At 44.4% G+C, this 23,134-nt stretch overlaps 1 protein-coding gene across 1 annotated transcript in view; it reads left to right on the forward strand.

The window, feature by feature from the left end:
* The window catches only part of LOC146060041 (transcription termination factor 3, mitochondrial-like), a 65,997-nt gene that overhangs the window by 37,467 nt on the left and 5,396 nt on the right, over positions 1-23,134 (forward strand). Inside the window, exon 3 of the mRNA XM_083172833.1 lies at positions 22,285-22,446. Coding sequence (XP_083028959.1) covers positions 22,285-22,446 — 162 coding nt within the window. The remainder of the gene's footprint in view (positions 1-22,284; positions 22,447-23,134) is intronic.

Consider the following 23,134-nt stretch of genomic DNA (forward strand, 5'->3'; position numbering starts at 1 on the left):
TTGTGGTACAACTGGGCAGTGAAAATGAAAAATTAAATTTTTTACACAAAAATGCAGTTCTGGCTCAAAATTTTTCATTTTCATAAGGTATGAAGGAGAAAAGGCACCCCAAAATCTGTGCCCCAATTTCTCCCGAGTATGGCAATGCCTCACATGTGACCAAAAAATACCAGTTGGGTGCATGGCAGGACTCAGAAGGGAAGGAGTGATTTTTGGATTTTGCAGCTCAGATTCTGGTGGAATTTTGGTGGGTGCTATGTCGCATTAGCAAGACCCCCGAAGCACCAATACAGTGGAACCCCCCCACAAGTGACCCCATTTTGCAAACTACACCCCTCAGGGAATTCAACTAGGGGTATAGTGTACATTTCAAACCCCCAGGGGTTTCACCAATTGTGGTACAACTGGGCAGTGAAAATGAAAAATTACATTTTTTTACACAAAAATGCAGTTCTGGCTCAAAATTTTTCATTTTCACAAGGAATGAAGGAGACAAAGCACCCCAAAATCTGTGCCCCAATTTCTCCTGAGTATGGCAATGCCTCACATGTGACCAAAAAATACCAGTTGGGTGCATGGCAGGACTCAGAAGGGAAGGAGTGATATTTGGATTTTGCAGCACAGATTCTGGTGGAATTTTGGTGGGTGCTATGTCGCATTAGCAAGACCCCCAAAGCACCAATACAGTGGAAGCCCCCCACAAGTGACCCCATTTTGCAAACTACACCCCTCTGGGAATTCATCTAGGGGTATAATGTACATTTCAAACCCCCAGGGGTTTCACCAATTGTGGTACAACTGGGCAGTGAAAATGAAAAATTAAATTTTTTACACAAAAATGCAGTTCTGGCTCAAAATTTTTCATTTTCACAAGGAATGAAGGAGACAAAGCACCCCAAAATCTGTGCCCCAATTTCTCCCGAGTACGGCAATGCTTCATGTTTGACCAAAAAATGGCAGGACTCAGAAGGGAAGGAGTGATATTTGGATTTTGCAGCACAGATTCTGGTGGAATTTTGGTGGGTGCTATGTCGCATTAGCAAGACCCCCAAAGCACCAATACAGTGGAAGCCCCCCACAAGTGACCCCATTTTGCAAACTACACCCCTCAGGGAATTCATCTAGGGGTATAGTGTACATTTCAAACCCCCAGGGGTTTCACCAATTTTGATACAACTGGGCTGTGCAAATGAAAAATTACATTTTTTTACACAAAAATGCAGTTCTGGCTCAAAATTTTTCATTTTCAGAAGGTATGAAGGAGAAAAAGCACCCCAAAATCTGTGCCCCAATTTCTCCCGAGTATGGCAATGCCTCACATGTGACCAAAAAATACCAGTTGGGTGCATGGCAGGACTCAGAAGGGAAGGAGTGATTTTTGGATTTTGCAGCTCAGATTCTGGTGGAATTTTGGTGGGTGCTATGTCGCATTAGCAAGACCCCCGAAGCACCAATACAGTGGAACCCCCCCACAAGTGACCCCATTTTGCAAACTACACCCCTCAGGGAATTCAACTAGGGGTATAGTGTACATTTCAAACCCCCAGGGGTTTCACCAATTGTGGTACAACTGGGCAGTGAAAATGAAAAATTACATTTTTTACACAAAAATGCAGTTCTGGCTCAAAATTTTTCATTTTCATAAGGTATGAAGGAGAAAAAGCACCCCAAAATCTGTGCCCCAATTTCTCCCGAGTATGACAATGCCTCACATTTGACCAAAAAATACCATTTGGGTGCATGGCAGGACTCAGAAGGGAAGGAGTGATATTTGGATTTTGCAGCACAGATTCTGGTGGAATTTTGGTGGGTACTATGTCGCATTAGCAAGACCCCCAAAGCACCAATACAGTGGAACCCCCCACAAGTGACCCCATTTTGCAAACTACACCCCTCAGGGAATTCATCTAGGGGTATAGTGTACATTTCAAACCCCCAGGGGTTTCACCAATTTTGATACAACTGGGCAGTGAAAATGAAAAATTACATTTTTTTACACAAAAATGCAGTTCTGGCTCAAAATTTTTCATTTTCATAAGGTATGAAGGAGAAAAAGCACCCCAAAATCTGTGCCCCAATTTCTCCCGAGTATGGCAATGCCTCACATGTGACCAAAAAATACCATTTGGGTGCATGGCAGGACTCAGAAGGGAAGGAGTGATATTTGGATTTTGCAGCACAGATTCTGGTGGAATTTTGGTGGGTGCTATGTCGCATTAGCAAGACACCCGAAGCACCAATACAGTGGAAGCCCCCCACAAGTGACCCCATTTTGCAAACTACACCCCTCTGGGAATTCATCTAGGGGTATAATGTACATTTCAAACCCCCAGGGGTTTCACCAATTGTGGTACAACTGGGCAGTGAAAATGAAAAATTAAATTTTTTACACAAAAATGCAGTTCTGGCTCAAAATTTTTCATTTTCACAAGGAATGAAGGAGACAAAGCACCCCAAAATCTGTGCCCCAATTTCTCCCGAGTACGGCAATGCTTCATGTGTGACCAAAAAATGGCAGGACTCAGAAGGGAAGGAGTGATATTTGGATTTTGCAGCACAGATTCTGGTGGAATGTTGGTGGGTGCTATGTCGCATTAGCAAGACCCCCAAAGCACCAATACAGTGGAACCCCCCCCCACAAGTGACCCCATTTTGCAAACTACACCCCTCAGGGAATTCAACTAGGGGTATAGTGTACATTTCAAACCCCCAGGGGTTTCACCAATTGTGGTACAACTGGGCAGTGAAAATGAAAAATTACATTTTTTTACACAAAAATGCAGTTCTGGCTCAAAATTTTTCATTTTCATAAGGTATGAAGGAGAAAAAGCACCCCAAAATCTGTGCCCCAATTTCTCCCGAGTATGGCAATGCCTCACATGTGACCAAAAAATACCATTTGGGTGCACGGCAGGACTCAGAAGGGAAGGAGTGATATTTGGATTTTGCAGCACAGATTCTGGTGGAATTTTGGTGGGTGCTATGTCGCATTAGCAAGACCCCCAAAGCACCAATACAGTGGAACCCCCCCACAAGTGACCCCATTTTGCAAACTACACCCCTCAGGGAATTCATCTAGGGGTATAGTGTACATTTCAAACCCCCAGGGGTTTCACCAATTTTGATACAACTGGGCAGTGAAAATGAAAAATTACATTTTTTTACACAAAAATGCAGTTCTGGCTCAAAATTTTTCATTTTCATAAGGTATGAAGGAGAAAAAGCACCCCAAAATCTGTGCCCCAATTTCTCCCGAGTATGGCAATGCCTCACATGTGACCAAAAAATACCAGTTGGGTGCATGGCAGGACTCAGAAGGGAAGGAGTGATTTTTGGATTTTGCAGCTCAGATTCTGGTGGAATTTTGGTGGGTGCTATGTCGCATTAGCAAGACCCCCGAAGCACCAATACAGTGGAAGCCCCCCACAAGTGACCCCATTTTGCAAACTACACCCCTCTGGGAATTCATCTAGGGGTATAATGTACATTTCAAACCCCCAGGGGTTTCACCAATTGTGGTACAACTGGGCAGTGAAAATGAAAAATTTAATTTTTTACACAAAAATGCAGTTCTGGCTCAAAATTTTTCATTTTCACAAGGAATGAAGGAGACAAAGCACCCCAAAATCTGTGCCCCAATTTCTCCCGAGTACGGCAATGCTTCATGTGTGACCAAAAAATGGCAGGACTCAGAAGGGAAGGAGTGATATTTGGATTTTGCAGCACAGATTCTGGTGGAATTTTGGTGGGTGCTATGTCGCATTAGCAAGACCCCCAAAGCACCAATACAGTGGAAGCCCCCCACAAGTGACCCCATTTTGCAAACTACACCCCTCAGGGAATTCATCTAGGGGTATAGTGTACATTTCAAACCCCCAGGGGTTTCACCAATTTTGATACAACTGGGCTGTGCAAATGAAAAATTACATTTTTTTACACAAAAATGCAGTTCTGGCTCAAAATTTTTCATTTTCAGAAGGTATGAAGGAGAAAAAGCACCCCAAAATCTGTGCCCCAATTTCTCCCGAGTATGGCAATGCCTCACATGTGACCAAAAAACACCAGTTGGGTGCATGGCAGGACTCAGAAGGGAAGGAGTGATTTTTGGATTTTGCAGCTCAGATTCTGGTGGAATTTTGGTGGGTGCTATGTCGCATTAGCAAGACCCCCAAAGCACCAATACAGTGGAACCCCCCCACAAGTTACCCCATTTTGCAAACTACACCCCTCAGGGAATTCATCTAGGGGTATAGTGTACATTTCAAACCCCCAGGGGTTTCACCAATTTTGATACAACTGGGCAGTGAAAATGAAAAATTACATTTTTTTACACAAAAATGCAGTTCTGGCTCAAAATTTTTCATTTTCAGAAGGTATGAAGGAGAAAAAGCACCCCAAAATCTGTGCCCCAATTTCTCCCGAGTATGGCAATGCCTCACATGTGACCAAAAAACACCAGTTGGGTGCATGGCAGGACTCAGAAGGGAAGGAGTGATTTTTGGATTTTGCAGCTCAGATTCTGGTGGAATTTTGGTGGGTGCTATGTCGCATTAGCAAGACCCCCAAAGCACCAATACAGTGGAACCCCCCCACAAGTTACCCCATTTTGCAAACTACACCCCTCAGGGAATTCATCTAGGGGTATAGTGTACATTTCAAACCCCCAGGTGTTTCACCAATTTTGATACAACTGGGCAGTGAAAATGAAAAATTACATTTTTTTACACAAAAATGCAGTTCTGGCTCAAAATTTTTCATTTTCATAAGGTATGAAGGAGAAAAAGCATCCCAAAATCTGTGCCCCAATTTCTCCCGAGTATGGCAATGCCTCACATGTGACCAAAAAATACCAGTTGGGTGCATGGCAGGACTCAGAAGGGAAGGAGTGATTTTTGGATTTTGCAGCTCAGATTCTGGTGGAATTTTGGTGGGTGCTATGTCGCATTAGCAAGACCCCCGAAGCACCAATACAGTGGAAGCCCCCCACAAGTGACCCCATTTTGCAAACTACACCCCTCTGGGAATTCATCTAGGGGTATAATGTACATTTCAAACCCCCAGGGGTTTCACCAATTGTGGTACAACTGGGCAGTGAAAATGAAAAATTAAATTTTGTACACAAAAATGCAGTTCTGGCTCAAAATTTTTCATTTTCACAAGGAATGAAGGAGACAAAGCACCCCAAAATCTGTGCCCCAATTTCTCCCGAGTACGGCAATGCTTCATGTGTGACCAAAAAATGGCAGGACTCAGAAGGGAAGGAGTGTTATTTGGATTTTGCAGCACAGATTCTGGTGGAATGTTGGTGGGTGCTATGTCGCATTAGCAAGACCCCCAAAGCACCAATACAGTGGAACCCCCCCCACAAGTGACCCCATTTTGCAAACTACACCCCTCAGGGAATTTAACTAGGGGTATAGTGTACATTTCAAACCCCCAGGGGTTTCACCAATTGTGGTACAACTGGGCAGTGAAAATGAAAAATTACATTTTTTTACACAAAAATGCAGTTCTGGCTCAACATTTTTCATTTTCATAAGGTATGAAGGAGAAAAAGCACCCCAAAATCTGTGCCCCAATTTCTCCCGAGTATGGCAATGCCTCACATGTGACCAAAAAATACCATTTGGGTGCATGGCAGGACTCAGAAGGGAAGGAGTGATATTTGGATTTTGCAGCACAGATTCTGGTGGAATTTTGGTGGGTGCTATGTCGCATTAGCAAGACCCCCAAAGCACCAATACAGTGGAAGCCCCCCACAAGTGACCCCATTTTGCAAACTACACCCCTCAGGGAATTCATCTAGGGGTATAGTGTACATTTCAAACCCCCAGGGGTTTCACCAATTTTGATACAACTGGGCTGTGCAAATGAAAAATTACATTTTTTTACACAAAAATGCAGTTCTGGCTCAAAATTTTTCATTTTCAGAAGGTATGAAGGAGAAAAAGCACCCCAAAATCTGTGCCCCAATTTCTCCCGAGTATGGCAATGCCTCACATGTGACCAAAAAATACCAGTTGGGTGCATGGCAGGACTCAGAAGGGAAGGAGTGATTTTTGGATTTTGCAGCTCAGATTCTGGTGGAATTTTGGTGGGTGCTATGTCGCATTAGCAAGACCCCCGAAGCACCAATACAGTGGAACCCCCCCACAAGTGACCCCATTTTGCAAACTACACCCCTCAGGGAATTCATCTAGGGGTATAGTGTACATTTCAAACCCCCAGGGGTTTCACCAATTTTGATACAACTGGGCAGTGAAAATGAAAAATTACACTTTTTTACACAAAAATGCAGTTCTGGCTCAAAATTTTTCATTTTCATAAGGTATGAAGGAGAAAAAGCACCCCAAAATCTGTGCCCCAATTTCTCCCGAGTATGGCAATGCCTCACATGTGACCAAAAAATACCAGTTGGGTGCATGGCAGGACTCAGAAGGGAAGGAGTGATTTTTGGATTTTGCAGCTCAGATTCTGGTGGAATTTTGGTGGGTGCTATGTCGCATTAGCAAGACCCCCGAAGCACCAATACAGTGGAAGCCCCCCACAAGTGACCCCATTTTGCAAACTACACCCCTCTGGGAATTCATCTAGGGGTATAATGTACATTTCAAACCCCCAGGGGTTTCACCAATTGTGGTACAACTGGGCAGTGAAAATGAAAAATTAAATTTTTTACACAAAAATGCAGTTCTGGCTCAAAATTTTTCATTTTCTCAAGGAATGAAGGAGACAAAGCACCCCAAAATCTGTGCCCCAATTTCTCCCGAGTACGGCAATGCTTCATGTGTGACCAAAAAATGGCAGGACTCAGAAGGGAAGGAGTGATATTTGGATTTTGCAGCACAGATTCTGGTGGAATTTTGGTGGGTGCTATGTCGCATTAGCAAGACCCCCAAAGCACCAATACAGTGGAAGCCCCCCACAAGTGACCCCATTTTGCAAACTACACCCCTCAGGGAATTCATCTAGGGGTATATTGTACATTTCAAACCCCCAGGGGTTTCACCAATTTTGATACAACTGGGCTGTGCAAATGAAAAATTACATTTTTTTACACAAAAATGCAGTTCTGGCTCAAAATTTTTCATTTTCAGAAGGTATGAAGGAGAAAAAGCACCCCAAAATCTGTGCCCCAATTTCTCCCGAGTATGGCAATGCCTCACATGTGACCAAAAAATACCAGTTGGGTGCATGGCAGGACTCAGAAGGGAAGGAGTGATTTTTGGATTTTGCAGCTCAGATTCTGATGGAATTTTGGTGGGTGCTATGTCGCATTAGCAAGACCCCCGAAGCACCAATACAGTGGAACCCCCCCACAAGTGACCCCATTTTGCAAACTACACCCCTCAGGGAATTCAACTAGGGGTATAGTGTACATTTCAAACCCCCAGGGGTTTCACCAATTGTGGTACAACTGGGCAGTGAAAATGAAAAATTACATTTTTTACACATAAATGCAGTTCTGGCTCAAAATTTTTCATTTTCATAAGGTATGAAGGAGAAAAAGCACCCCAAAATCTGTGCCCCATATTCTCCCGAGTATGGCAATGCCTCACATGTGACCAAAAAATACCATTTGGGTGCATGGCAGGACTCAGAAGGGAAGGAGTGATATTTGGATTTTGCAGCACAGATTCTGGTGGAATTTTGGTGGGTGCTATGTCGCATTAGCAAGACCCCCAAAGCACCAATACAGTGGAACCCCCCCACAAGTGACCCCATTTTGCAAACTACACCCCTCAGGGAATTCATCTAGGGGTATAGTTTACATTTCAAACCCCCAGGGGTTTCACCAATTTTGATACAACTGGGCAGTGAAAATGAAAAATTACATTTTTTTACACAAAAATGCAGTTCTGGCTCAAAATTTTTCATTTTCATAAGGTATGAAGGAGAAAAAGCACCCCAAAATCTGTGCCCCAATTTCTCCCGAGTATGGCAATGCCTCACATGTGACCAAAAAATACCAGTTGGGTGCATGGCAGGACTCAGAAGGGAAGGAGTGATTTTTGGATTTTGCAGCTCAGATTCTGGTGGAATTTTGGTGGGTGCTATGTCGCATTAGCAAGACCCCCGAAGCACCAATACAGTGGAAGCCCCCCACAAGTGACCCCATTTTGCAAACTACACCCCTCTGGGAATTCATCTAGGGGTATAATGTACATTTCAAACCCCCAGGGGTTTCACCAATTGTGGTACAACTGGGCAGTGAAAATGAAAAATTAAATTTTTTACACAAAAATGCAGTTCTGGCTCAAAATTTTTCATTTTCACAAGGAATGAAGGAGACAAAGCACCCCAAAATCTGTGCCCCAATTTCTCCCGAGTACGGCAATGCTTCATGTGTGACCAAAAAATGGCAGGACTCAGAAGGGAAGGAGTGATATTTGGATTTTGCAGCACAGATTCTGGTGGAATGTTGGTGGGTGCTATGTCGCATTAGCAAGACCCCCAAAGCACCAATACAGTGGAACCCCCCCCCACAAGTGACCCCATTTTGCAAACTACACCCCTCAGGGAATTCAACTAGGGGTATAGTGTACATTTCAAACCCCCAGGGGTTTCACCAATTGTGGTACAACTGGGCAGTGAAAATGAAAAATTACATTTTTTTACACAAAAATGCAGTTCTGGCTCAAAATTTTTCATTTTCATAAGGTATGAAGGAGAAAAAGCACCCCAAAATCTGTGCCCCAATTTCTCCCGAGTATGGCAATGCCTCACATGTGACCAAAAAATACCATTTGGGTGCATGGCAGGACTCAGAAGGGAAGGAGTGATATTTGGATTTTGCAGCACAGATTCTGGTGGAATTTTGGTGGGTGCTATGTCGCATTAGCAAGACCCCCAAAGCACCAATACAGTGGAACCCCCCCACAAGTGACCCCATTTTGCAAACTACACCCCTCAGGGAATTCATCTAGGGGTATAGTGTACATTTCAAACCCCCAGGGGTTTCACCAATTTTGATACAACTGGGCAGTGAAAATGAAAAATTACATTTTTTTACACAAAAATGCAGTTCTGGCTCAAAATTTTTCATTTTCATAAGGTATGAAGGAGAAAAAGCACCCCAAAATCTGTGCCCCAATTTCTCCCGAGTATGGCAATGCCTCACATGTGACCAAAAAATACCATTTGGGTGCATGGCAGGACTCAGAAGGGAAGGAGTGATATTTGGATTTTGCAGCACAGATTCTGGTGGAATTTTGGTGGGTGCTATGTCGCATTAGCAAGACCCCCAAAGCACCAATACAGTGGAACCCCCCCACAAGTGACCCCATTTTGCAAACTACACCCCTCAGGGAATTCATCTAGGGGTATAGTGTACATTTCAAACCCCCAGGGGTTTCACCAATTTTGATACAACTGGGCAGTGAAAATGAAAAATTACATTTTTTTACACAAAAATGCAGTTCTGGCTCAAAATTTTTCATTTTCATAAGGTATGAAGGAGAAAAAGCACCCCAAAATCTGTGCCCCAATTTCTCCCGAGTATGGCAATGCCTCACATGTGACCAAAAAATACCAGTTGGGTGCATGGCAGGACTCAGAAGGGAAGGAGTGATTTTTGGATTTTGCAGCTCAGATTCTGGTGGAATTTTGGTGGGTGCTATGTCGCATTAGCAAGACCCCCGAAGCACCAATACAGTGGAAGCCCCCCACAAGTGACCCCATTTTGCAAACTACACCCCTCTGGGAATTCATCTAGGGGTATAATGTACATTTCAAACCCCCAGGGGTTTCACCAATTGTGGTACAACTGGGCAGTGAAAATGAAAAATTAATTTTTTTACACAAAAATGCAGTTCTGGCTCAAAATTTTTCATTTTCACAAGGAATGAAGGAGACAAAGCACCCCAAAATCTGTGCCCCAATTTCTCCCGAGTACGGCAATGCTTCATGTGTGACCAAAAAATGGCAGGACTCAGAAGGGAAGGAGTGATATTTGGATTTTGCAGCACAGATTCTGGTGGAATGTTGGTGGGTGCTATGTCGCATTAGCAAGACCCCCAAAGCACCAATACAGTGGAACCCCCCCCACAAGTGACCCCATTTTGCAAACTACACCCCTCAGGGAATTCAACTAGGGGTATAGTGTACATTTCAAACCCCCAGGGGTTTCACCAATTGTGGTACAACTGGGCAGTGAAAATGAAAAATTACATTTTTTTACACAAAAATGCAGTTCTGGCTCAAAATTTTTCATTTTCATAAGGTATGAAGGAGAAAAAGCACCCCAAAATCTGTGCCCCAATTTCTCCCGAGTATGGCAATGCCTCACATGTGACCAAAAAATACCATTTGGGTGCATGGCAGGACTCAGAAGGGAAGGAGTGATATTTGGATTTTGCAGCACAGATTCTGGTGGAATTTTGGTGGGTGCTATGTCGCATTAGCAAGACCCCCAAAGCACCAATACAGTGGAAGCCCCCCACAAGTGACCCCATTTTGCAAACTACACCCCTCAGGGAATTCATCTAGGGGTATAGTGTACATTTCAAACCCCCAGGGGTTTCACCAATTTTGATACAACTGGGCTGTGCAAATGAAAAATTACATTTTTTTACACAAAAATGCAGTTCTGGCTCAAAATTTTTCATTTTCAGAAGGTATGAAGGAGAAAAAGCACCCCAAAATCTGTGCCCCAATTTCTCCCGAGTATGGCAATGCCTCACATGTGACCAAAAAATACCAGTTGGGTGCATGGCAGGACTCAGAAGGGAAGGAGTGATTTTTGGATTTTGCAGCTCAGATTCTGGTGGAATTTTGGTGGGTGCTATGTCGCATTAGCAAGACCCCCGAAGCACCAATACAGTGGAACCCCCCCACAAGTGACCCCATTTTGCAAACTACACCCCTCAGGGAATTCAACTAGGGGTATAGTGTACATTTCAAACCCCCAGGGGTTTCACCAATTGTGGTACAACTGGGCAGTGAAAATGAAAAATTACATTTTTTTACACAAAAATGCAGTTCTGGCTCAAAATTTTTCATTTTCACAAGGAATGAAGGAGACAAAGCACCCCAAAATCTGTGCCCCAATTTCTCCCGAGTATGGCAATGCCTCACATGTGACCAAAAAATACCAGTTGGGTGCATGGCAGGACTCAGAAGGGAAGGAGTGATTTTTGGATTTTGCAGCTCAGATTCTGGTGGAATTTTGGTGGGTGCTATGTCGCATTAGCAAGACCCCCGAAGCACCAATACAGTGGAAGCCCCCCACAAGTGACCCCATTTTGCAAACTACACCCCTCAGGGAATTCATCTAGGGGTATAGTGTACATTTCAAACCCCCAGGGGTTTCACCAATTTTGATACAACTGGGCAGTGAAAATGAAAAATTACATTTTTTTACACAAAAATGCAGTTCTGGCTCAAAATTTTTCATTTTCATAAGGTATGAAGGAGAAAAAGCACCCCAAAATCTGTGCCCCAATTTCTCCCGAGTATGGCAATGCCTCACATGTGACCAAAAAATACCAGTTGGGTGCATGGCAGGACTCAGAAGGGAAGGAGTGATTTTTGGATTTTGCAGCTCAGATTCTGGTGGAATTTTGGTGGGTGCTATGTCGCATTAGCAAGACCCCCGAAGCACCAATACAGTGGAAGCCCCCCACAAGTGACCCCATTTTGCAAACTACACCCCTCTGGGAATTCATCTAGGGGTATAATGTACATTTCAAACCCCCAGGGGTTTCACCAATTGTGGTACAACTGGGCAGTGAAAATGAAAAATTAAATTTTTTACACAAAAATGCAGTTCTGGCTCAAAATTTTTCATTTTCACAAGGAATGAAGGAGACAAAGCACCCCAAAATCTGTGCCCCAATTTCTCCCGAGTACGGCAATGCTTCATGTGTGACCAAAAAATGGCAGGACTCAGAAGGGAAGGAGTGATATTTGGATTTTGCAGCACAGATTCTGGTGGAATGTTGGTGGGTGCTATGTCGCATTAGCAAGACCCCCAAAGCACCAATACAGTGGAACCCCCCCCACAAGTGACCCCATTTTGCAAACTACACCCCTCAGGGAATTCAACTAGGGGTATAGTGTACATTTCAAACCCCCAGGGGTTTCACCAATTGTGGTACAACTGGGCAGTGAAAATGAAAAATTACATTTTTTACACAAAAATGCAGTTCTGGCTCAAAATTTTTCATTTTCATAAGGTATGAAGGAGAAAAAGCACCCCAAAATCTGTGCCCCAATTTCTCCCGAGTATGGCAATGCCTCACATGTGACCAAAAAATACCATTTGGGTGCATGGCAGGACTCAGAAGGGAAGGAGTGATATTTGGATTTTGCAGCACAGATTCTGGTGGAATTTTGGTGGGTGCTATGTCGCATTAGCAAGACCCCCAAAGCACCAATACAGTGGAACCCCCCCACAAGTGACCCCATTTTGCAAACTACACCCCTCAGGGAATTCATCTAGGGGTATAGTGTACATTTCAAACCCCCAGGGGTTTCACCAATTGTGGTACAACTGGGCAGTGAAAATGAAAAATTAAATTTTTTACACAAAAATGCAGTTCTGGCTCAAAATTTTTCATTTTCATAAGGTATGAAGGAGAAAAAGCACCCCAAAATCTGTGCCCCAATTTCTCCCGAGTATGGCAATGCCTCACATGTGACCAAAAATACCATTTGGGTGCATGGCAGGACTCAGAAGGGAAGGAGTGATATTTGGATTTTGCAGCACAGATTCTGGTGGAATTTTGGTGGGTGCTATGTCGCATTAGCAAGACCCCCAAAGCACCAATACAGTGGAAGCCCCCCACAAGTGACCCCATTTTGCAAACTACACCCCTCTGGGAATTCATCTAGGGGTATAATGTACATTTCAAACCCCCAGGGGTTTCACCAATTGTGGTACAACTGGGCAGTGAAAATGAAAAATTAAATTTTTTACACAAAAATGCAGTTCTGGCTCAAAATTTTTCATTTTCACAAGGAATGAAGGAGACAAAGCACCCCAAAATCTGTGCCCCAATTTCTCCCGAGTACGGCAATGCTTCATGTGTGACCAAAAAATGGCAGGACTCAGAAGGGAAGGAGTGATATTTGGATTTTGCAGCACAGATTCTGGTGGAATGTTGGTGGGTGCTATGTCGCATTAGCAAGACCCCCAAAGCACCAATACAGTGGAACCCCCCCCCACAAGTGACCCCATTTTGCAAACTACACCCCTCAGGGAATTCAACTAGGGGTATAGTGTACATTTCAAACCCCCAGGGGTTTCACCAATTGTGGTACAACTGGGCAGTGAAAATGAAAAATTACATTTTTTTACACAAAAATGCAGTTCTGGCTCAAAATTTTTCATTTTCATAAGGTATGAAGGAGAAAAAGCACCCCAAAATCTGTGCCCCAATTTCTCCCGAGTATGGCAATGCCTCACATGTGACCAAAAAATACCATTTGGGTGCATGGCAGGACTCAGAAGGGAAGGAGTGATATTTGGATTTTGCAGCACAGATTCTGGTGGAATTTTGGTGGGTGCTATGTCGCATTAGCAAGACCCCCAAAGCACCAATACAGTGGAAGCCCCCCACAAGTGACCCCATTTTGCAAACTAAACCCCTCAGGGAATTCATCTAGGGGTATAGTGTACATTTCAAACCCCCAGGGGTTTCACCAATTTTGATACAACTGGGCTGTGCAAATGAAAAATTACATTTTTTTACACAAAAATGCAGTTCTGGCTCAAAATTTTTCATTTTCAGAAGGTATGAATGAGAAAAAGCACCCCAAAATCTGTGCCCCAATTTCTCCCGAGTATGGCAATGCCTCACATGTGACCAAAAAATACCAGTTGGGTGCATGGCAGGACTCAGAAGGGAAGGAGTGATTTTTGGATTTTGCAGCTCAGATTCTGGTGGAATTTTGGTGGGTGCTATGTCGCATTAGCAAGACCCCCGAAGCACCAATACAGTGGAACCCCCCCACAAGTGACCCCATTTTGCAAACTACACCCCTCAGGGAATTCAACTAGGGGTATAGTGTACATTTCAAACCCCCAGGGGTTTCACCAATTGTGGTACAACTGGGCAGTGAAAATGAAAAATTACATTTTTTTACACAAAAATGCAGTTCTGGCTCAAAATTTTTCATTTTCACAAGGAATGAAGGAGACAAAGCACCCCAAAATCTGTGCCCCAATTTCTCCCGAGTATGGCAATGCCTCACATGTGACCAAAAAATACCAGTTGGGTGCATGGCAGGACTCAGAAGGGAAGGAGTGATATTTGGATTTTGCAGCACAGATTCTGGTGGAATTTTGGTGGGTGCTATGTCGCATTAGCAAGACCCCCAAAGCACCAATACAGTGGAACCCCCCCACAAGTGACCCCATTTTGCAAACTACACCCCTCAGGGAATTCATCTAGGGGTATAGTGTACATTTCAAACCCCCAGGGGTTTCACCAATTTTGATACAACTGGGCAGTGAAAATTAAAAATTACATTTTTTTACACAAAAATGCAGTTCTGGCTCAAAATTTTTCATTTTCATAAGGTATGAAGGCCCCAAAATCTGTGCCCCAATTTCTCCCGAGTATGGCAATGCCTCACATGTGACCAAAAAATACCAGTTGGGTGCATGGCAGGACTCAGAAGGGAAGGAGTGATTTTTGGATTTTGCAGCTCAGATTCTGGTGGAATTTTGGTGGGTGCTATGTCGCATTAGCAAGACCCCCGAAGCACCAATACAGTGGAAGCCCCCCACAAGTGACCCCATTTTGCAAACTACACCCCTCTGGGAATTCATCTAGGGGTATAATGTACATTTCAAACCCCCAGGGGTTTCACCAATTGTGGTACAACTGGGCAGTGGAAATGAAAAATTAAATTTTTTACACAAAAATGCAGTTCTGGCTCAAAATTTTTCATTTTCACAAGGAATGAAGGAGACAAAGCACCCCAAAATCTGTGCCCCAATTTCTCCCGAGTACGGCAATGCTTCATGTGTGACCAAAAAATGGCAGGACTCAGAAGGGAAGGAGTGATATTTGGATTTTGCAGCACAGATTCTGGTGGAATTTTGGTGGGTGCTATGTCGCATTAGCAAGACCCCCGAAGCACCAATACAGTGGAAGCCCCCCACAAGTGACCCCATTTTGCAAAATACACCCCTCTGGGAATTCATCTAGGGGTATAATGTACATTTCAAACCCCCAGGGGTTTCACCAATTGTGGTACAACTGGGCAGTGAAAATGAAAAATTAAATTTTTTACACAAAAATGCAGTTCTGGCTCAAAATTTTTCATTTTCACAAGGAATGAAGGAGACAAAGCACCCCAAAATCTGTGCCCCAATTTCTCCCGAGTACGGCAATGCTTCATGTGTGACCAAAAAATGGCAGGACTCAGAAGGGAAGGAGTGATATTTGGATTTTGCAGCACAGATTCTGGTGGAATTTTGGTGGGTGCTATGTCGCATTAGCAAGACCCCCAAAGCACCAATACAGTGGAACCCCCCCACAAGTGACCCCATTTTGCAAACTACACCCCTCAGGGAATTCATCTAGGGGTATAGTGTACATTTCAAACCCCCAGGGGTTTCACCAATTTTGATACAACTGGGCAGTGAAAATGAAAAATTACATTTTTTACACAAAAATGCAGTTCTGGCTCAAAAATTTTCATTTTCATAAGGTATGAAGGAGAAAAAGCACCCCAAAATCTGTGCCCCAATTTCTCCCGAGTATGGCAATGCCTCACATGTGACCAAAAAATACCAGTTGGGTGCATGGCAGGACTCAGAAGGGAAGGAGTGATTTTTGGATTTTGCAGCTCAGATTCTGGTGGAATTTTGGTGGGTGCTATGTCGCATTAGCAAGACCCCCGAAGCACCAATACAGTGGAAGCCCCCCACAAGTGACCCCATTTTGCAAACTACACCCCTCTAGGAATTCATCTAGGGGTATAATGTACATTTCAAACCCCCAGGGGTTTCACCAATTGTGGTACAACTGGGCAGTGAAAATGAAAAATTAAATTTTTTACACAAAAATGCAGTTCTGGCTCAAAATTTTTCATTTTCACAAGGAATGAAGGAGACAAAGCACCCCAAAATCTGTGCCCCAATTTCTCCCGAGTACGGCAATGCTTCATGTGTGACCAAAAAATGGCAGGACTCAGAAGGGAAGGAGTGATATTTGGATTTTGCAGCACAGATTCTGGTGGAATGTTGGTGGGTGCTATGTCGCATTAGCAAGACCCCCAAAGCACCAATACAGTGGAACCCCCCCACAAGTGACCCCATTTTGCAAACTACACCCCTCAGGGAATTCAACTAGGGGTATAGTGTACATTTCAAACCCCCAGGGGTTTCACCAATTGTGGTACAACTGGGCAGTGAAAATGAAAAATTCAATTTTTTTACACAAAAATGCAGTTCTGGCTCAAAATTTTTCATTTTCAGAAGGTATGAAGGAGAAAAAACGGTACTTGTTTCCTAGCACGGCCACAAATCTTATGGATCGTGTACCTTTAGTTAAGGTACACGATCCATAAGATGGACCCGATTTCCTTTGAAATCAGGTCCATTTGGCCGGCTAGGACAAAATATCGGGGGCATCGCGTCGGTCGGGACCGTTAACAATGGTCCCGACGCGACCGACGCGATGCCCGCGATTTCCCCATAGGCTTCAATGTTAAAAAATATTTTAACATTGAAATCGTGTCGGGAAAGTTAAAATATCGGGGGCATCGCGTCGGTCGGGACCATTAACATAGGTCCCGACGCGATGCCCCCGATTTTTACATAGGCTTCAATGTTAAAAGATTTTTTAACATTGAAATCCTGAAAAAATGTGAAAAATGTGAAATGGGCCAATATGACCCATTTCACATTTTAGATGTCCCCGTCGTCACCCCACGATAGACGCCAACCCGAAGCGTGGCAAGCGCAGCGAGCCCGCGAGGGGCGGCGGTGCGCGTCCTCCGACCTTTTCATTCCCCTACTATCCACGTCGGCGTGGAGTTGAGAATAGAATAGTGTGGCGAGCGCATCGAGCCACCGAGCCCGAAGCGTGGCGAGCGCAGCGAGCCCCGCGGGGAGACGCGGATACCTTCACAGGTAAACGCGTCCCCTCGCGGGCTTCACAGGTGTCCGTGGCGACGCGGACACCTGTGAAGTCCGCGAAGGGACGCGTTTACCTGTGAAGGTATCCGCGTCCCCTCGCCACGCTTCGGGCTCGGTGGCTCGCTGTGCTCGCCACACTATTCTATTCTCGACTCCACGCCGACGTGGATAGTAGGGGAATGAAAAGGTCGGAGGACGCGCACCGCCGCCCCTCGCGGGCTCGCTGCGCTCGCCACGCTTCGGGTTGGCGTCTATCGTGGGGTGGGGTGTACGCCGTGACATTTGGGGGGGTTGGGAATATTTTACATTGAATCCAATGTAAAATCGGGTCCCAGGGACCCGATTTACATTTAATTAAAAAAAAAATCGGGTCCAAAATCGGTCGGTCGCGACGATCGCATCGCATGCGACAAAATCGCATGCGATGCGATCGACCCGATTTTTCCGACACGACCACCCCGATGTAAATCGGTGTGGCCGTGCTAGGAAACAAGTACCGAAAAAGCACCCCAAAATCTGTGCCCCAATTTCTCCCGAGTACGGCAATGCCTCATGTGTGACCAAAAAATGGCAGGACTCAGAAGGGAAGGAGTGATATTTGGATTTTGCAGCACAGATTCTGGTGGAATGTTGGTGGGTGCTATGTCGCATTAGCAAGACCCCCAAAGCACCAATACAGTGGAACCCCCCCACAAGTGACCCCATTTTGCAAACTACACCCCTCAGGGAATTCATCTAGGGGTATAGTGTACATTTCAAACCCCCAGGGGTACCAATTTTGATACAACTGGGCAGTGAAAATGAAAAATTACATTTTTTTACACAAAAATGCAGTTCTGGCTCAAAATTTTTCATTTTCAGAAGGTATGAAGGAGAAAAAGCACCCCAAAATCTGTGCCCCAATTTCTCCCGAGTACGGCAATGCCTCACATGTGACCAAAAAATACCAGTTGGGTGCATGGCAGGACTCAGAAGGGAAGGAGTGATTTTTGGATTTTGCGGCTCAGATTCTGGTGGAATGAATGGTGGGTGCTATGTGGCATTAGCAAGACCCCCGAAGCACGGTGAAATTATGAACCTAATAATCCATAGATGTGTGGTATATTTTAAAACACTCCTTTATACATAGGCCGGGTTTGTCGGGGCAAGTGTCACACTGGAAAATAGTTTGCTTTCTTATTCCCTTTTTATAGCAAACTTTGCACCTTTTTTGTGTCATGCCCTTTTTTCCAGTGGAGGGGATTTCATCAGGAAAATGCTGCCCTGGTACAATACGGGGGCCAGTACTAGAAGTACTGGGGCCCTCTGCCTGCTGGTTCCCAAATATTAGGCCCTTTATGACTTCCTCTTGAAAGTGCATAAATGTCCCCCTCTGGCTGGTAGAACGGAATAGCACGTAAGCGTTATACAGTGCCATCTGGATGATATACACGGCCAGCTTCTTGTACCAGATTTTTGTTTTCCGCAGGGCACTGTACGGCTTCAGTACCTGATCTGAAAGATCCACTCCGCCCATGTACCTATTGTAATCCAGGATACAATTAGGTTTTGAGGTGTGGGTACTGGTACCTCGTACAGGGACGGAGGTGGTACTGTCTCCGTGAATTGTTGTCAGTATAAGGACATCCCTCTTGTCCTTATATTTGACCAACAACATATTTTCAGTGCATATTCCCCTGCTTTCACCCCTTTTCATTACTTGGGCAATGTGCGTTTTTGGGAGGCCTCTTTGGTTCTTGCGCACAGTACCGCAAGCTGCTGTACCTCTTGAACCAAGGGCCTTAAACAGGGGGATGCTGGTGTAAAAGTTATCCACATAGAGGTGATAACCTTTATCCAGGAAGGGGTGCACTAAATCCCAGACAATTTTTCCACTAACACCTACGAGGGAGGGGGGGCATTCTGGCGGTTCAATTCTTGAATCCTTCCCTTCATATACCCTAAACCTGTGAGTGTACCCTGAGGTGCTTTCACACAGCTTATACATTTTTATGCCATACCTTGCCCTCTTACTGGGAAGGTACTGGCGGAATTTAACCCTTCCTTTAAAATGTATAAGGGACTCGTCTATGCAAATGAATTTATCTGGGATGTACATCTCTTCAAATTTGGCACTGAAGTGATCAATGACTGGCCTGACTTTGAATAGCCGGTCAAAGGTGGGATCATCTCTGGGTGGGCACTGTGCATTATCGTTGTAATGCAAAAATTTAAGGATGAACTCAAAACGAGTCCGGGTCATGGCCATACGGTAAAGTGGGGTGCTGTACAGAACATCTGTACTCCAATATTGCCTAATTTCTGGCTTTTTTACTATGCCCATATGAAACACCAGACCCCAAAACGTCATCATCTCTACTGCATCTACAGGGGTCCACCTAGCAAATGATGACGTGGGGTTTTGAGCAATAAACTGCTGGGCATATAAATTAGTTTGGTCCACCATTAAATTTATAAAATCATCAGAGAAAAATAATTTGAAAAAGTCAATTTCTCTGAGACCTGTGGAATCAAATTGGATTCCTGGGATGGCCAAAAACTCAGGAACCTGGGGCTCAAAATTGTCTGGTGGTGGGGTCCATACGAGATCAATTATTGGGGGGGGGGTCTCAGCTGCTCTACGGGGGCGTCTTTGAGGGGGTCCCTCATCACTAGAGGAGGAAGAGGAGCTTAAGACGAATCCTTCAAATTCCCCGCTTGCCTCACTGGCTGTGTCAGAGTCAGAGGCAAGCATGGCATATGCCTCCTCCGCTGAATACATTCTTCTGGATGACTGGGATGACATTTGGGATGACATTTGGGATGACATTTGGGATGCCATTTTTATTTTTGTGTTTCTGGTAGTGAAATGTTTCAACACGTGTATAGTGTAGGGGGGGTACAAACTTTATTTCAATGTAGTATGTAGTGTGTAGTGTGTATGTAGTGCAAAAAAAAAAAAAAAAGGTCCTGCGCCAAAAATTGAGCACAGATGTTGGTCAGTAACGTCCGTCACTGAACAGCGCTCAAAGGCAACAGGAATTTGATCAAAAAAATTTGATAAAAAAAAAAATTAAAAAAAGACCCCACAGCACCCTCAAAAAAAAAAAAAGGTGATCAGTGATGCGACACTGATTACCAGTGAGGGGCAGCAGGTGCACAACCTTTGGTGCAACTGACAGTGCAACTGGCAGGTATATATATAAAAAAAACCTCTGCACCCCCAAAAAGTTGCTGATCACCTCAGATATAGTGATCAGCACAAAAGGGGGGGGGGCAGCAGACACAAAATATAGCACTCTCTATCACTCTCTGTCACTATCTCTCTCTATCTCTCTCTATCTCTCACTATCTATCACTCTATGACACTGCAGCAGCAGCACTGACAGTTATATATATAAAAAATAACCCCTGCACCCCCAAAAAGTTGCTGGGGGTGCACAAAAGGGGGGCAGCAGACACAAAATATAGCACTCTCTATCACTCTCTGTCACTATCTCTCTCTATCTCTCTCTATCTATCACTCTATGACACTGCAGCAGCAGCACTGACAGTTATATATATAAAAAATAACCCCTGCACCCCCAAAAAGTTGCTGGGGGTGCACAAAAGGGGGGCAGCAGACACAAAATATAGCACTTTCTATCACTATCTCTCTCTATCTCTCTATCTCTCACTATCTATCACTCTATGACACTGCAGCAGCAGCACTGACAGGTATATATATAAAAAAAAAAACTGCGCCCCCAAAAAGTTGCTGATCAGTTAATTTATACTGATCAGCACAAAAGGGGGGGGCAGCAGTCAGTTGCACACGCAGTACAGCTGTATATATATAAAAAATATATAGCACAATCTGTCACTATCTCTCTATCTCTCTCTATCTCTCTCTATCTCTCTATCTATAACTCTATCACACTGCAGCAGCACAAAATATAGCACTCTCTGTCACTAGCCCTCTCTATCTCTCTATCTCTCTCTCTCTATCTCTCTATCTATAACTCGAACACACTGCAGCAGCACAACACAGCACAGCACAACACAGGAAGTCACAAGAAGTAACAAGATCCAGAAACGCTACAAGCAGTGATCAGTTAAGTGTTTGCAAGGATCAGGTCAGTATATCGCGGCAGATAGGCACGGTGACCGCACTGCACGCAATTCCAGACCGGAATGGCGTCTGCAGTGCAGTCACCGTTAGTTTAAATCACCCTCCATGGCTGTGATTGGTTCGTCGGTCCGACGAACCAATCACGGCCTTTGGGGGCCGGTGAAGTGAGGTGGGGTGACACCAGTGTCACCCTTACACCCCGTGGTGATTGGTGCTGTACTTTACAGCACCAATCACCACCGATCCCTGTGTCACCGGCGAACGTTATTCGCCGGTGACACAGAAAACGCTGTAATTGGCTGTTCACACTGAACAGCCAATCACAGCGATCGCCGACGGGGGGGCGGCATCGCAGCCCCCCCTGGGCATGCAGGGACATGTCTGCTGTCAGGGACAGCAGACATGTTTAAACTGTCACCGCGTCTATAGACGCGGTGACAGTTAAATGGCATGACGTACATTTATGCCATGTGTCGGGAAGTACATCCCGGCCATGACGTAAATGTACGTCAAATGTCGGGAAGGGGTTAAGTGCCTTTAAATCTGACGAATGTCACCACCCCTCTGGCAGCAATCTCTTATGTACATTGTGTGCTAAGCTGTCCTGTGTAGGTCTCTCTGCTCCCAGCACTAGCCAAGTCACTGATGACTGCGGCCGTTATGGTTACGGACAGTCACTAGGTCGACATCATAGGTCGACACAAGCTTAAGATGGACATGATCAACATTTAAAAGGTCAAAGGGAGTTTTTCATATTTTTTGGGGTCTATGTCAACATGGACGCCGTATTAGAGTACCGCATTCTCTCTCTGTTCCCGCCATGCTTCGGGCGCGGTATTATATTCTCACTCTTTTGCCCACTTAGTTAGTAACCAAATCTGTCTGAACAAAAAGAAAACATAAAAATCCTGTGTCAAACAATGACCGTAGCGCCCTTAAGCTTGTTTCAACCTTCTGTCATTGTCGACCGTTCTTAGGAGTCGACCAAGTGACTGTTGACTTAGACATTGTCGACCCAGTGACCGGATACTGTGACCTGCTACACAGGGATAAAATGGGGAATATTTCAATTAATTCAAATAATTTACTTATTTTACAGGTTTTCGAATTAGAACTGGGATTCCGTAAAAATGAAATACAACATATGGCATTGAAGGTTCCCAGGATGTTAATCGCGAAGAAGACAACACTTATAGAAACCTTTGATTTTGTGTACAATACGATGGGGATTCCACTACACTTGATCGCTAATTTCCCACAGGTATTCTCCATTAATCCCTTTACCGGTTTTCAATCAACAACCTCAAAATGCATTATTTTTATTCAATGAAGTTAATATCCTCCTTTTAAAAGCCTAAATATTTTATTACTCAACAAATATATATACGAGAAGCAGCGCTACGGATGAGGGAAAATACACGTGCAATTGGGATAATCTATAAAAGGTTTCAATTTTATTAAAACACACAACAATAGTAATGTGGAATGATTTAAAAAAAAAAATGAATAAAAAAATTGCAAAAAAGTTCCTTAGAACATGTTTGTGAGTGTCCCCTTAGGCAGGTAGTCCTGTGGCATTAATTTTTGTGTCCCTTTCCAAAGGATAGCGGCAGTATTGATAAGCCAATGATTTTTATAGGGTGATCTCACCTTTTGTAGGGGTGTTTTCCCAGGCTTGGGTCCTGGCAGAGCCAGAACTCTGGGAGGCAATGGAGTCATCTGCCGCCGGGCTCCTTGTCCCAAGGGGGCACCTCTCCTCTCCTGCAAGTTTGAATCAGTTAATTGAAAGCCATTGATATCACTTCTGTGGCTGACTCCCCCTCCCAACAGGACCATATAAGCCAGTTTCTTTATTTTTAAACATAATATACATACATACATACATACATACATACATAGTCTCGTAGGAAGGAACAGACAGCGGCACTCCAAGGGTTTTCAACAGCGTG

The sequence above is a fragment of the Crinia signifera genome, chromosome 2 (genome assembly GCF_055691185.1).
Source record: "Crinia signifera chromosome 2, ASM5569118v1, whole genome shotgun sequence".
Classification (NCBI taxonomy): Eukaryota; Metazoa; Chordata; class Amphibia; order Anura; family Myobatrachidae; genus Crinia; species Crinia signifera.